General features: G+C 41.2%; 1 protein-coding gene across 4 annotated transcripts; it reads right to left on the bottom strand.

Moving 5' to 3' along the window:
• Positions 1-2,608: 2,608 nt before the first annotated feature.
• On the bottom strand, positions 2,609-12,531 carry LIG4 (DNA ligase 4). 4 transcript variants are annotated; one of them, XM_047849395.1, is made up of 4 exons: positions 12,397-12,528; positions 10,041-10,355; positions 9,885-9,922; positions 2,609-6,416 (listed from the first exon to the last, which is right to left on the bottom strand). In XM_047849395.1, the coding sequence occupies exon 4, from the start codon at positions 6,386-6,388 to the stop codon at positions 3,653-3,655; it is 2,736 nt and encodes a 911-aa protein (XP_047705351.1). In that variant the 5' UTR covers positions 6,389-6,416; positions 9,885-9,922; positions 10,041-10,355; positions 12,397-12,528; the 3' UTR covers positions 2,609-3,652. The 4 variants fall into 4 exon arrangements, with proteins under 4 accessions (XP_047705351.1, XP_047705343.1, XP_047705369.1 ...); XM_047849387.1 differs by having other exon boundaries at positions 9,885-10,355; XM_047849413.1 differs by lacking the exon at positions 12,397-12,528 and having other exon boundaries at positions 10,140-10,181.
• Positions 12,532-12,582: the final 51 nt, after the last annotated feature.

Genomic DNA, 12,582 nt, shown 5'->3' on the forward strand with positions numbered 1-12,582 from the left:
CAACTCTTTCAGGATGGTGATAAGTCATCAGGAATGCAGAAAAAGGCGGAGTTCTTGAACAGTGTCTTGTCCTGCCTGCTTTCTGGCAAGAACACATAGACTTGGAGAAGAGCAAAGTAGGCTTTTCAGTATAATTCAGAGAATTTATTCCATTAATATTTATTGAGTGACCAATTACAACAGTGAACAAAACATACCAAGTGACTTCATTCATGGAGTTTCTATTCTAGTGGTAGGAAATAAAGGTGCAGTGCTTTGGAAAAAATAAAGCAGAATGAAGGGATGGTGTTGGGGTGTGGGTGGGGGAAAATACATCAGCCCTGAATGAAGTTCAAGGAAAAAGCACACAGACAGATAAGACTACAGTGTGGTGAGCAAGGGGGTAAGTGATAGGAAATCAAGTCAGAGAGCTAACAGAAGATGGGTAATCGGGGCCACCTCCAATGGACCATTTATGACTTTGGAAGTTATGAGTGATGGGGATTCAGTAGTTTTGGTTAGTGGAGGAACATGAATTGACTGCATCTTTGAAAGTAAAAGTGAGTGTCCTCGAGAGCTGACAGTAGTGGAATAAGAGTGCAAAAGGGAAGGCCCGTGAGAAGGTGATGGTGGTCTGTGAATAATGGTGGCAGGTTACTGGGAAAAGTGGCGAGAGGTCATATTCTGGATTATTTGGAAGCTCCAGGCAACAAGATTTTCTGTGAATTGGAAACATGAGAACAGACGGAACCAAGGATGACAGCATGGTTTTCAGCTTGAGCAGCTGGGTGAATAGATGCACCATTTTGTGAGGAGGGGAACACTGGGGAGGAGCGTTAAGTGTATTGCAGAAATCCGGAGTTCTGAACAGAACATTTGTGAATTGTTAGGTAATCTAAATGACTGCAAAATAATCCCGAGGTCTGTAAATAGGACAGTTGTTCAGACTGAGTGGTGAGCACGTGCATTCATTACACCATTCTCTTTCATATTTTAAAATGTTTTCTATGAGAAATATTTTATAGTTCTAGTTAGACACATTAAGTACGAGAGGCTCATTAGACTTCATGTGGAGACGTTATGTGGATACATACACGAACTTGAGTTCAGCAAAGAAACCAGGGCTAAAAATACATGGGAGTTATCAGCATATTTAAAGTCAGGGGATGGATGAGAATGTGTAGAGAGTGAGTAAAGACAGAAAACAGGTCCAGTACTAAGAAAATGAACTCCCCAACATTTAGAGATGGGAAAGAGAAGAATCTAGAAAGGCATTTTGCCAAGTTTTTGAAATGCGTATCCATTTACTAAAAAATATGTACCTTTGGGGGCGCCTGGGTGGCTTGGTCGGTTAAGCGTCCGACTTCGGCTCAGGTCATGATCTCGCGGTCCCTGAGTTCAGGCCCCGCGTCGGGCTCTGTGCTGACAGCTCAGAGCCTGGAGCCTGTTTCGGATTCTGTGTCTCCCTCTCTCTGCCCCTCCCCTGTTCATGCTCTGTGTCTGTCTCAAAAATAAATAAACGTTAAAAAAAATTTAAAAATAAATAAATAAATAAAAAATATGTACCTTTGAATCAGCAATTCCATTCTAAGGATGTATAAGAAACAAACAGGACTAGAATACACAGACTACAGTACAGATTGATTACAATGTTCGTTAGGAAAACAAAAAGGTGGCAAGGTCAAATAACCTAGAAGTCGAACAATAATGGGCTAGCTGAACACATTACACTACATTCAATGGTATAGTGAACAGCAATTTAAAGTAATGTAGGCATATTTTAGTGGCCTGCCTGTAAATTCTCCCACTGAGAAAAGCTGATCAAATAAAACATTATAGTTTTACACTTTTCTGTTACACTGTAAATCCGTGTTTTGTGCTTTCCTTACCATCAAAAACCTGAAGTAGTGAATGTTACTGTCTTTGGTGGTAAAATTAGGTACTTTTCTTTCCACTGCACTTACTGGTTATCTACTTTGTAGTTTTTCTCAATAGGTATTATAAAAATATGCAAGTTTAATTTTTAATGCATTTTTAATTTTTTTTTTAATTTTCTTTTTGAGAGAGAGAGCGAGATAGAGAGAGAGCACGCACATGAGCATGGGAGGGGCAGAGAGAGAGGGAGACACACAATCCGAAGCAGGCTCCAGGCTCTGAGCTGTCAGCACAGCCCTGACGCGGGGCTCAAACTCAACAACCGTGAGATCATGACCTGAGCCAAAGTCAGATGCTCAACCAACTGTATCACCCAGGTGCCCCAAGTTTAAATTTTTAATAAAGTTCATTCAATAATATGAAACACAAAGGACTCAAATAGGAACCTGATTTGAATCAGTCAAAAATTATAGATACCATAGTATCTAATCTGATTGAAATAACTATTACAAATTGTCTCAAAATAAATACATCATGGGGTGGCTCAGTTGGTTAAGCATCTGACTCTTGATTTCACCTGAGGTCATGATCTCACAGTTCCTGAGTTGGAGCCCTACATCGTGCTCTGTGCTGACAATGTGGAGCCTGTTTGGAATTCCCTCTCTCCTCCTCTCTGGCTCAAGCTCGTGCTCTCTCTCAAAATCAATCAATCCATCAACCAACATAAATTTCAATAGCATATTAAATATTTTATTTAAATTAAGAAATAAAGTTACATTTGTTCCACCATTTCAATAAAATCTCAAACTACTTACAAACAATCTATACACAGTTCCTTGGGTTCCATATTTTAAGTATTTCAAAGGTGTCATGAAAATATATTTTTCAAAATTTTAGTACATAAATCCAGACATAATATATATTATATACACTGAATTTAAATAACCTAAGATAAAAATCATTTTAAATAGAGCAATTTACCTCTCTGTAATGAAAGTCCCAACACATAGGCTATTTTGACATGTGGATTACATCTAGGAAAATCACTCTTTGTGAATACTATTCATCTTGGAGTAAAGCTCACATAAAAACATGGTCTTTGAAATATGCTCTATTTTAGAGAAACAATAAATGTGGGCCCAATACTTGCAAAATGGTAAGTTTCTTTTAATCAAACTGATCTAATTTTAAGTTTTTAGACCATCAAGTCTCATTCAATTTCCCCTAATTTACCTAGTTACATTAATAACAGGTTTCATTCATGAGCTTGCCCTTAACCCTAAAAAACAAATTTGTTTACAACATTTCACACTAAAAGAATTTTAGTCTTCAATTTAAGATATATTTTTACAAGTCTAACTATAACAATTCTTCTTTCTTGCAATGCTTTATTATATAACAACTATTAAAATTTTTATTTGACTCCAGAAAATCCATTTAGATCAATGCTTTTAATGACTCTAAAAGCTTCTGAATGTATTTTATTAATATTGGAGTCAAAATTCTAGATTTCTATAGGGATATTATATCAACACCTCTTCTTTAAACTGTTTATTTCATCTTGGTTTTAAAAGTCATCAAATATTACACTGCTAAAAGATTTTTTTCTTTCTTGGCTTTGGGCTATTCAGGGTCTTACCTATCTCAAAACTTAAAAATATTGTTTTCCTATTCTAATAATACCATTTAAGCATAAATTTGAAGGGATAAAAACAAAATGTAGTTTAAAATTTTATCTTTACCACCTGTTACGATGTGTCCACCAGATCACAGGCTTTCCTCACTAGAAAAGCTAGCTTTAAACCAAATACTGATTTTCCTCCTGCAATTCACACTTGTCTATTGAATCAGTTACCCAATCTTGTTGCAGGATTTTAAATTTTCTCTTAAGAGTTCTTCGAAAAGCTTTCAAATCTGCAACACGACTATGATCCTCCCCAATGATTACATGAGACACTCCCTGAGCTAAACAAGAAACTACTTTTGCTCCATGAAATCGAAGTTCCAAAGCTGTAAAAGCTAACCTCGTCCCCTCGATTTTGGTACTCAGGTCATTAACAACAGCATACAAGTCCAAATAAATAATGTGGTGTCGAAACATACTGAGTGGGGAGTGGTCCCAGGAATATCGATATTCTAAATTAGCAATCATGGAAGCTGTTTCTCCAGGACTTTGTTCGCCGGAATTTTTAATTCCTGAGAACACTTCTTTCAGTTGGTTCAAATCTGTATCAACGAAATAACTATCACCATAACAATCATATTCACGGGCAAAATGCTGCTTCGTCGATGGGCACATATGAATCATAAAGCGAGGTTGCCACGGAACACAGCTTTTGGTCTTAAAACACTCTAACAGCCACTCAGGTTTGACAACATCATGTTCATTGGAAGAAATTATGTTTTTCACCCTGATGTTCTCAGACCCTGCAATCACACAGTAGGTGTCTGGGCCTGGATTTTGTACTATATAACCACCAAATTCCGCAAGTCTGTTCTCCAGATCGGGCTTTGGATGGCTGTTTGTTCCACTCATAACACAAAACTCCACATCTTCAAATACATTAGAAACTTTGTTTACATTAGAAAGGTTAGGTGCTTTTAGGTGCTCAATGATTCCAACAACTTTCTTGATCCTTGGGGCAGCTTTCCGCCTCTTCTCTTGTGGTTCATCATCACCCCCGACATAAAGGTGTTTGGACGCAAGCTTTCCAGATGCTTTCCCTCGAAGTTGTTCTAAGTCATCTAGGGTGGTACATTCATACCACTCTTTGTCTTCTCTGATCTTTTCAATTCGGGGGAAACGCAAGGTGCAGCCAGTTTTATACATCTCACTGGGGACGATCTCTGTTGCTTTAATCTGAACGATGACAGAATGACAAGGCTCAATGTACACTTCTGGCTTCTCTGTCCCACATAAGATGCTACTTGGTGGAGCTTTTTTATGAAAAGGCTTCCAATGCTTGGCCAATTTCAAACCCAGATCATACAGTTCTTTCATGGTATAACCTGAACCAACACGACAGAGAGTGTGAAACATGGAGGGTTTTTCACCAGGAGGAGGTTTCTCTGCTACAGCACACAGAAAATGAGACATCATTCCGCCTCGCGAACCTTTACCCCAATAGCCCCCCACAATTAAGGTGTCCAGTTCATCCATCAACCCATCGACATACTCTGGTTTAATTTTTAACCATCCTTCACCTCTTTTGTCTGGCTTGTAAATGGATAGAGGATGTTTGATCATGATTCCCTCTTCTCTTTTGTCTATTGCTTCATTCAAAGCATCAATTACTTCTTTCTTCGTATGAGCTTCTGTTTTTTGCACTATGTCTATCCTACCTGGTATTGGTGTAAAAACACTAGTGAGAATGTCGTACCTCTTTTTCAGGGTCTCACGCCCTAGCTTTTTATTATTAACCATCAGTACGTCAAAAACACAGTAACAAGTTTGCAGATCGGAATCTTCCACCATTCTCTTGATATCGAACTTATTCCCCTTTTGCATAAAAGTTTGTGTATTAGGGTTGAAGGCCATCATCTCGCCATCCAGGATACAGGTTTGCACGTCTGTTTTGAATGCACTGTGAATGAATGGTGTAAGAGAGCCTTCCCGTGGAGAATCTCCAAACTGATCTGTATAGTTAAACCCGTTCCGAGAGAAGTACTGATACACATCCCCATCCTTGTGCATTTGCATACGCTCACCGTCTAGCTTGGTCTCAATGTAGAAACTCTGGTGTTTCATGTCCTTCTCAATTCTCTCAATATCTGCTATGGCAGCCAGCATTGGTTTAAAGGCAGAGAATAAAGTGATAGAAATATCAGTAAGTCCGACGGAAGGATCGTGCAGTTGCCTACAGACTTTTTCAAGATCCGTGGTGACATTATGCAACTCGGCAGCATCATTGTGGAAAGCAGAAAATACAGATTGCTCACTAAAGCCAAGTTTCAAGTCCTTTACTATCATCCGTATAAGCCACTTTTGTTCCAGTGCCGAACTCTGACTTATAAGCTGAAGAAGACTCTTTTTTATTAGGTCCTTTCTTCTGGCAGAATTATTGCTGGCAATTGAGTCTAAAAGGTCATTTACTTGCTGTACTGTTAAACTTCCTTTCTGCAAACATCTTGGTTTCAACACGAAATATGCAATCGTCGCAAAGTCTCCAGCATCTCCACGAGTTCCAGTGGGTGTCCTGTAATTTAAAAGCTTAAGGGCATCTTTTCCTTCTCTAGGTAAGTTAAGCAATTCAATATAAAGTTTAGCAAGCATGGTTTCTTTGATTCCATAGGCCATTCTTTCTCTTTCGAGCTGAGGGAGAATAAGTCTCATTGCTGGATAAAAAGAGTCCCTGACATCTTTTTGGTTCTTATGAAGGGCATCATGAAATCTTCTCCAAGAATCTAAAAATTCCCTGAAGTGTCTGATTTTTTCTGCCCGTCCTTTACTTTTCTGTATTCTTTCTAAAGTTGAACATAAATCTGCAAAAGGAACGTGAGACGCAACAGTTTGTGAAGTCTGTGGGGTAGCCATAGAAGCGATGCGGAATCCTCTGGTTTAGCTAATAAGGAAAAAAGAAGAACTTTAAGTCAAAGATAAACTTCAACTGAATATTTAACATAAAGACTTCACAGACAGTGCTTCGTTCCTGATAAAAGATTTATCAACATTTGCAAAATGAAAGTGAATCAATGCTTATAAATTCTGTCCCTTTTCCACCTCTACATTTAATGAAAATCAACTATTTTACTTCAATTCTATTCTGTATTTATTACTAAAAGTATCAGCAGCCCCACTCACTACATTAGCAATATTGAAATCGACTACCTCGTCTTTCTCCGTAAACTCCAACTTCTATTGAATTAACTATTCCGTTCCTTATTCAGTGCATGATGCAAAAGAATAACAACAGAAAAAGAAGGCTCAATGCATTTCATTTCTGGCCTTCTGAGGTAAGGCCTTTCCTTTTATTACTCCTCTTTTTCTGTCAGACTACCACACAGCCTCAGAAACAGATGTTTCTAACAAACCACCAGCTCATGGAAATGAATTTGGCTTTGCAGGAAGTTTGGACTCCTACACAGGTAGCAGTTCACCACAAAAAAAAAAAAAAAGCCCAAAAAACAAACAAACAAAAAACCCCAAAAAACAGCTACCTTCTTCTTTAGGCCAAACAAAGCCTATGTCTGTCTGTGTTCACTTTCACATCACCACTAGCTTTACCCAATCATTCCAATCAATATTCAAAACCCAACTCAAAATAACTTCCACATGAAATCCTTACTTGACTTACCTCTTCTAACTATTTTGTCTAACTATTTACAGCTTCATAAATTTAAATTCAGTAGTACATTTTTTGGGTTCATACTCTCATCTCATGCCTGTTACCCCTAACAATTCACTGACCACATATCCACCAGGCACTGTGCTATGTTTCTGCTTTCAGAGAGCATATGTTCTGTAAAGAAAAAGGGGGTATGATGGAACTAATTACAAAATGCTAAGTGCTGCAACAAAAGTAAATTGTCACGAGACAGTTGTCCACTGAAGTATCTTCTAAAGTCAGAGGAAATAATGAGTACCTTGCTGGGCTAGGGTCTAGACTATTTCCTAAAGTGGTCACCACAAGTGTGACATTTCCTTAAAGTTTTAAATATTCATGCAAGTCCTATTAGAGTCTATAAGATATCAGAGCTACTATGTGATGTAAACCATAGAACACTAAAATCAACTAACTTTTCCAAAAAAGACTTCAAGAAGGGGCTCCTGGGTGGCTCAGTCAGCTGAGCATCCAACTCTTAATTTCGGCTCAGGTCATGATCTCAGGGTCGTGAAACCCAGCCCCGTGTCGGGCTCCATGCTGAGCGTGGAGCCTGTTTAAGATTCTCTCTCCTTCTGCCTCTCTTCCGCACACACACGCACTCTCCAAAAAAACCAAAGACTTCACGTAAAATGTGTGTTCTGGGAATAAAAACCATGTTTTATCTTGTGGTATCAGACACCTCCTGGTATATCCCCGTCAAGCCTCAGAGCAGCTGCACAGGGAGGAGGGAGCCCCGTAGCGGTCTCAGGGACGGTGAGATTTCCCCACAGCAGCAAACAAGCCACAGGCACCATCAGTACGAGGCTATGTTGCCTAACATCTGGCGTAAGAAATCACATGGCTGGTTATGGTACAGCCATTACTACCCCACCAGTCTCCTGAGGTCAGGAGTTGTAATTTGTGTCAGTAGTGCCTGGCACTTAGTAGGTTTGTTTGCTGAACGAATTACTCAACATCTAGAGTGGAGTTCCTGGAAAAGCACACGAGAAAAGGCCAGGGGCTGATTGCATTCACTCCCCACTATGCCTGGTGGGATTCAGGCAGCTATGACTGCACAGGGCAAGTTCCACAACAGCCATTTGGTGGCCTTTAGGGGAAAAGGCTCCACTTCTCAGTCGAATTCCTAACAAAGGAAACTCAACTTCTGTTGGGTCAGTTAAGACCAAGAAATAAACCCATGAGAGACAACTTTCCTGAGACTTTTGTCTTTGAATACAGTAACTGCTTCCTCTTGAGGTGTCTTATCAGCGTAACGGACTGAACCACCTGCTTATGTTTACTGTCTTACTTCCCAAAACATGCCCCCTTAAGTCAGTACGCTGTGGTATATAATGTTATATTTACAACCCATATATGCTGTATAAAAAATGAAGAATGTTGAGAAATTCTTCTTTGAATGTACAAGGTGGGAATACAGTTTCCGATCTATCTGAATATTCTACTTGGTCTCAGTTTCCTTCAACAAGTTCCAGGCAAAGACTCAAATTACTTTATAACAACACTGAAATCTAGGTAATGGGGCGGACACCCATGTATGCCAAAACTGCTATAAATACAACAAGGATTCCCAAACTAGTAACAAATGAATAGCTTTACATATTTTTACTCATAAAATTGTACCACTGCTTTTACATGTTCCCTAATTTTATCTTCTGGATTCTGGGTTTGTTAGTTGACGTTTTTGACTTGTGGTTTGTGGTTAGGGTTCAGGCTTCACAGAGTCCAATGTTAGTTCAATTCTAGACTCAAAACTTAACAGCTGTGCGACATGGGGAAACCACTTAATTTCTCTGAGAGTCAGTGTCCTTAAGTGAAAAATGGGGTTAAAAGCTGCAGATGGTAAGAGGAGGATGAACTCAGATAATTTACATAAGGTGCTTAACACAGTAGTTGGTAGCTGGTAAATCCTTGATCAATTTTAGGACTATACTACTTGTTGACGCAAGTAACATTTAAAATATAAATATTATAAAATATTAAGGAAATAAGGGAGGGATATGCTTCGCTTTTTGATAAAGAATAAGCAACTTTCAAGAGAATGAATACAGATCATTGATATTACAATAATGACTCATCGTCCATTCAGCAACTGCCTATATTATCCTAAAGTGACACAATGAAACATACCAGCAAGGTTGCATTCAGTGAATATGATGCTTTAGTGCTATTTTACTGCAGAGAAAGTGACTGGTACAATTTAAGTTTCCTTCCTGCAGCCCCTTCAAGAAGATGCGCTTCCCTGTGAGACAAGGGATTTACAGCAGCCTTTATACACTTGTGATATTTGGGGAGACTCTAACCGGACAGAAACTTGTGATAGGAAAAAGCCAGAAGGCTGTGGGAGCCAGGAGGTTGACAGAAGACGAAAAGTAAGAAGATAAATAAGGTGGTTCCCTCTAAGGATACTGTATCTCTCTCCAACTGCACCGGGACAGGCCTGCAAAATCTCTGGAGGGGTCCACACCACTCCCCCAACCCCGCAAATAAAACCCGCAACGGATCTGGGGTGAACTCGCACCGGCTTGGGGGGAGGGGGTCCCTAGAACCAGACAGTCCGCAAACACAGCATCACAGCAGCCAGCTGCGTTCCCGAGAGGCAGGCCCCTCGCCCCCGCATCCCAAGGGTGCGGGTCTAGACCCAGAACCCCGAACCAAAGACCCGGCTTCCACCGCAGCGCGGTAGCCAGGGCGGCCCGCGACGCTCACCTGCGACTCCGGCCGGGGCGAATGGGCTGAAAGACTTCCTGTCCCGAAACAAGAAAAAAACTTTAAAGACTGTAAGCAATCGGTGGGCCGAAAAGACGCGGGGTGGTCCCCTCCGGCTTGGGTCACCCCAGCCCAGGGTCTGTCTGCCAAACGTACCCCACCCCCGTTCGCTCCGGGGACTCCGAGCCCCCTCCCGGGCCGCGCAGCCGCACAAACACCCCACAGGACGAGAAGCCCCAGGTGCGTTCTCCAAACCGGAAGCCGCCGTCCAGGGAGCCGGTTCCACCAGCTGTTCCTGGCGCAGACGCGATCTCCACTTAAGGCCGGGGAGGCCCTGACATCATGAAGATGCTTGCGCAGGCGCAGTCGCATCTGCAGGCCTTGAGGGCACAGGGATGATGTGCGCACGCGCAGTGACGTTCGGGTTGGGCACTGGTCCACCTTGCATGGCTGAGGCGGACTCCAGGGAGCCTGGTGGCAGCGTGACCACAAATACAACTCCTGTTAGCCTCCCAAAGCAGCAGGTGCTCTTTGCCAGTGTTTCACCCATGAGAGTGGATTTTGTCTGAGGGAGGATTTTGTCTCCCAAGAGCACTTTGTGCACTGGCTCCTTCCTTGGAATGTGAACCTGAGTCTTCCCTGGCCTTGGTCTGCTCACTAGCAAGTGACAGCCTCGTAGAGTTCTGTTTGCTGTTATGGAAACTGTACCAATACTCATCTCATTGGCTGCTTGTGAAAGTGCCCATAATTGAAAAGGGCATCTTGCCTCCCCAAACATCAGACGTTTCATTTAAATGGAAAAATAGGCTTGTCCAAAATTGCTTAAGGCTGTCCTTTCCTATTTGTTTCTCATGATGGTACAGCTTGGATGTGAGTTCTTGTCTCCTAATACAGAAATAATACATAATTCATAAAAATACATAATATACAATTCATAATACAGACATAAAGAGTTGCATGCCTGGAAATCAACTATGGTTCTTCTAGTGTCTGTCCAAGGAGTCAAAATAAAATTATTTGGCAAATCTTCACTGAGCACCAACCATGATATAGTAATTTGCTAGGCATTCAAGATTGAGATAAAAACAAACTCAGTCCTTATGTTCCAGGAACTGTTGATTTCTACTAATATTTTGTTTTGGTTTGTCTTCTTTCATGGAGAACTGAAAAATTATCCATGACGGTGGGAACACCTTTGAGAGTTATTTCCTCTTGCCATAAAATACTGTTGCTTTAAGGGGTGATATTTTAAGAAAGTGATATTTTGCTGCAACAGTCTCTGAGAACATTTTAGAGCTACTAAGTGCCCTTTGGGGTTGCCTAATGTTCAAAAATCTCATTTTACAAAACTGTCACTTATTTAATTCACAGCATTTGTTTGTAGCAGAGCTAGACTTAGCCCAACAACATTCAATTAATTTCCTTTTATGTTGAACGCACCTAAGTTATCCAAATATTTCTCTGAAATCAGCTATGAAGTTTACAAGTCACATGATACTCTTTTGATGGTAATTTCTGCAACTACTATTCAACTGAATTATCAATTTATTTTGGAGTAGCACCCAACAATGTTGGTAACGGACCCCCCACAAGAGTCCATCTTATGAAAGGGCATTTGTGCGCATTTATACCTTGTTCAGCATCTACTGAGCTCCTATAATGTCAGAGTTTGCACTTTGTATTACTGATGGAAGAGAGGAACCATGGATTATGAAACCAAACTCCAAATTGATTCAAATCCTAGTCCATGATATTTTAGCCTTTCTAATCCTTGATTCAAAGATAATCAAGGGTTTTTCATTAAGTATCTTCTAAAGTTGCTGCGACTATTACTTTATTTACATTAAGTGGTCTTAGTGCCTGGCATTTATCAGGTGACAAACAACAAGAAGCTAATATCGACAGCCTGGCTTTGACCTGGAGCTCTCCATCTGACGGCAAGATACATGTTTTTTGTTTTGTTTTGTTTTGTCTTGTTTTTTTAAATATGAAATATTCCTTGTATATATAAAATAGGGGACAGAGAATAGGGAATGACCAAGGGGGGCGGGGGATCAGACATCTGTAGATAAACAATTTAGTACAACTTGGTGCCTTGGGAAAGTGAAGGTAATGAAGCACCAGCTTCAAGGGCCCCTTTGTGTGGACACGTCCCAGGCCCTGGGCTCTAGCAGTGTTCCCTGGTCTTGTGCTTTTGGAAAAGTTGCAAAAGTAAGATAATTTTGCATTCCTGTTCTTTGGAAGGCCCTCTAAATCTCCTCACGTGCAGGCCTCATAAAACCGCCATCTGCCCGTGAAGGTCCATTCTGATAGAGGTAGGAGAGGGCTGGGTTGGGAGAAAACATTAACAAAATAAGTTACGGATGCGTTTTTAAGGAAGTACCGGAACGCACGGTACATACCCCTCCTAACTCTATTGGCCAGACACGCTGTCTTAGGTAATTAATCCTAATCTGTGTACACGCTTAGAGCTGTGTCCCAAAGGGAAATCTGGTGCGTTACCAACACTCACCCTGGGGGCCTCGGATGAGGGGCAGGAGGCCTCCAGGTGCCCCGGGCTCAGAAGCCGCCGGGTCCGGTCGCCCACCGCGAGTTCCAGTGTGCCGGCGGCCAGGCTCCAACGTATCTTGTCCGTGCCGGCCACCGTCGCCGGGGACTCCCCCGACTGTGGTTTGTGCGCATGCCCGGGAGGGCGGGC

This window comes from Prionailurus viverrinus, chromosome A1 (assembly GCF_022837055.1).
Source record: "Prionailurus viverrinus isolate Anna chromosome A1, UM_Priviv_1.0, whole genome shotgun sequence".
NCBI classification, from domain to species: domain Eukaryota; kingdom Metazoa; phylum Chordata; class Mammalia; order Carnivora; family Felidae; genus Prionailurus; species Prionailurus viverrinus.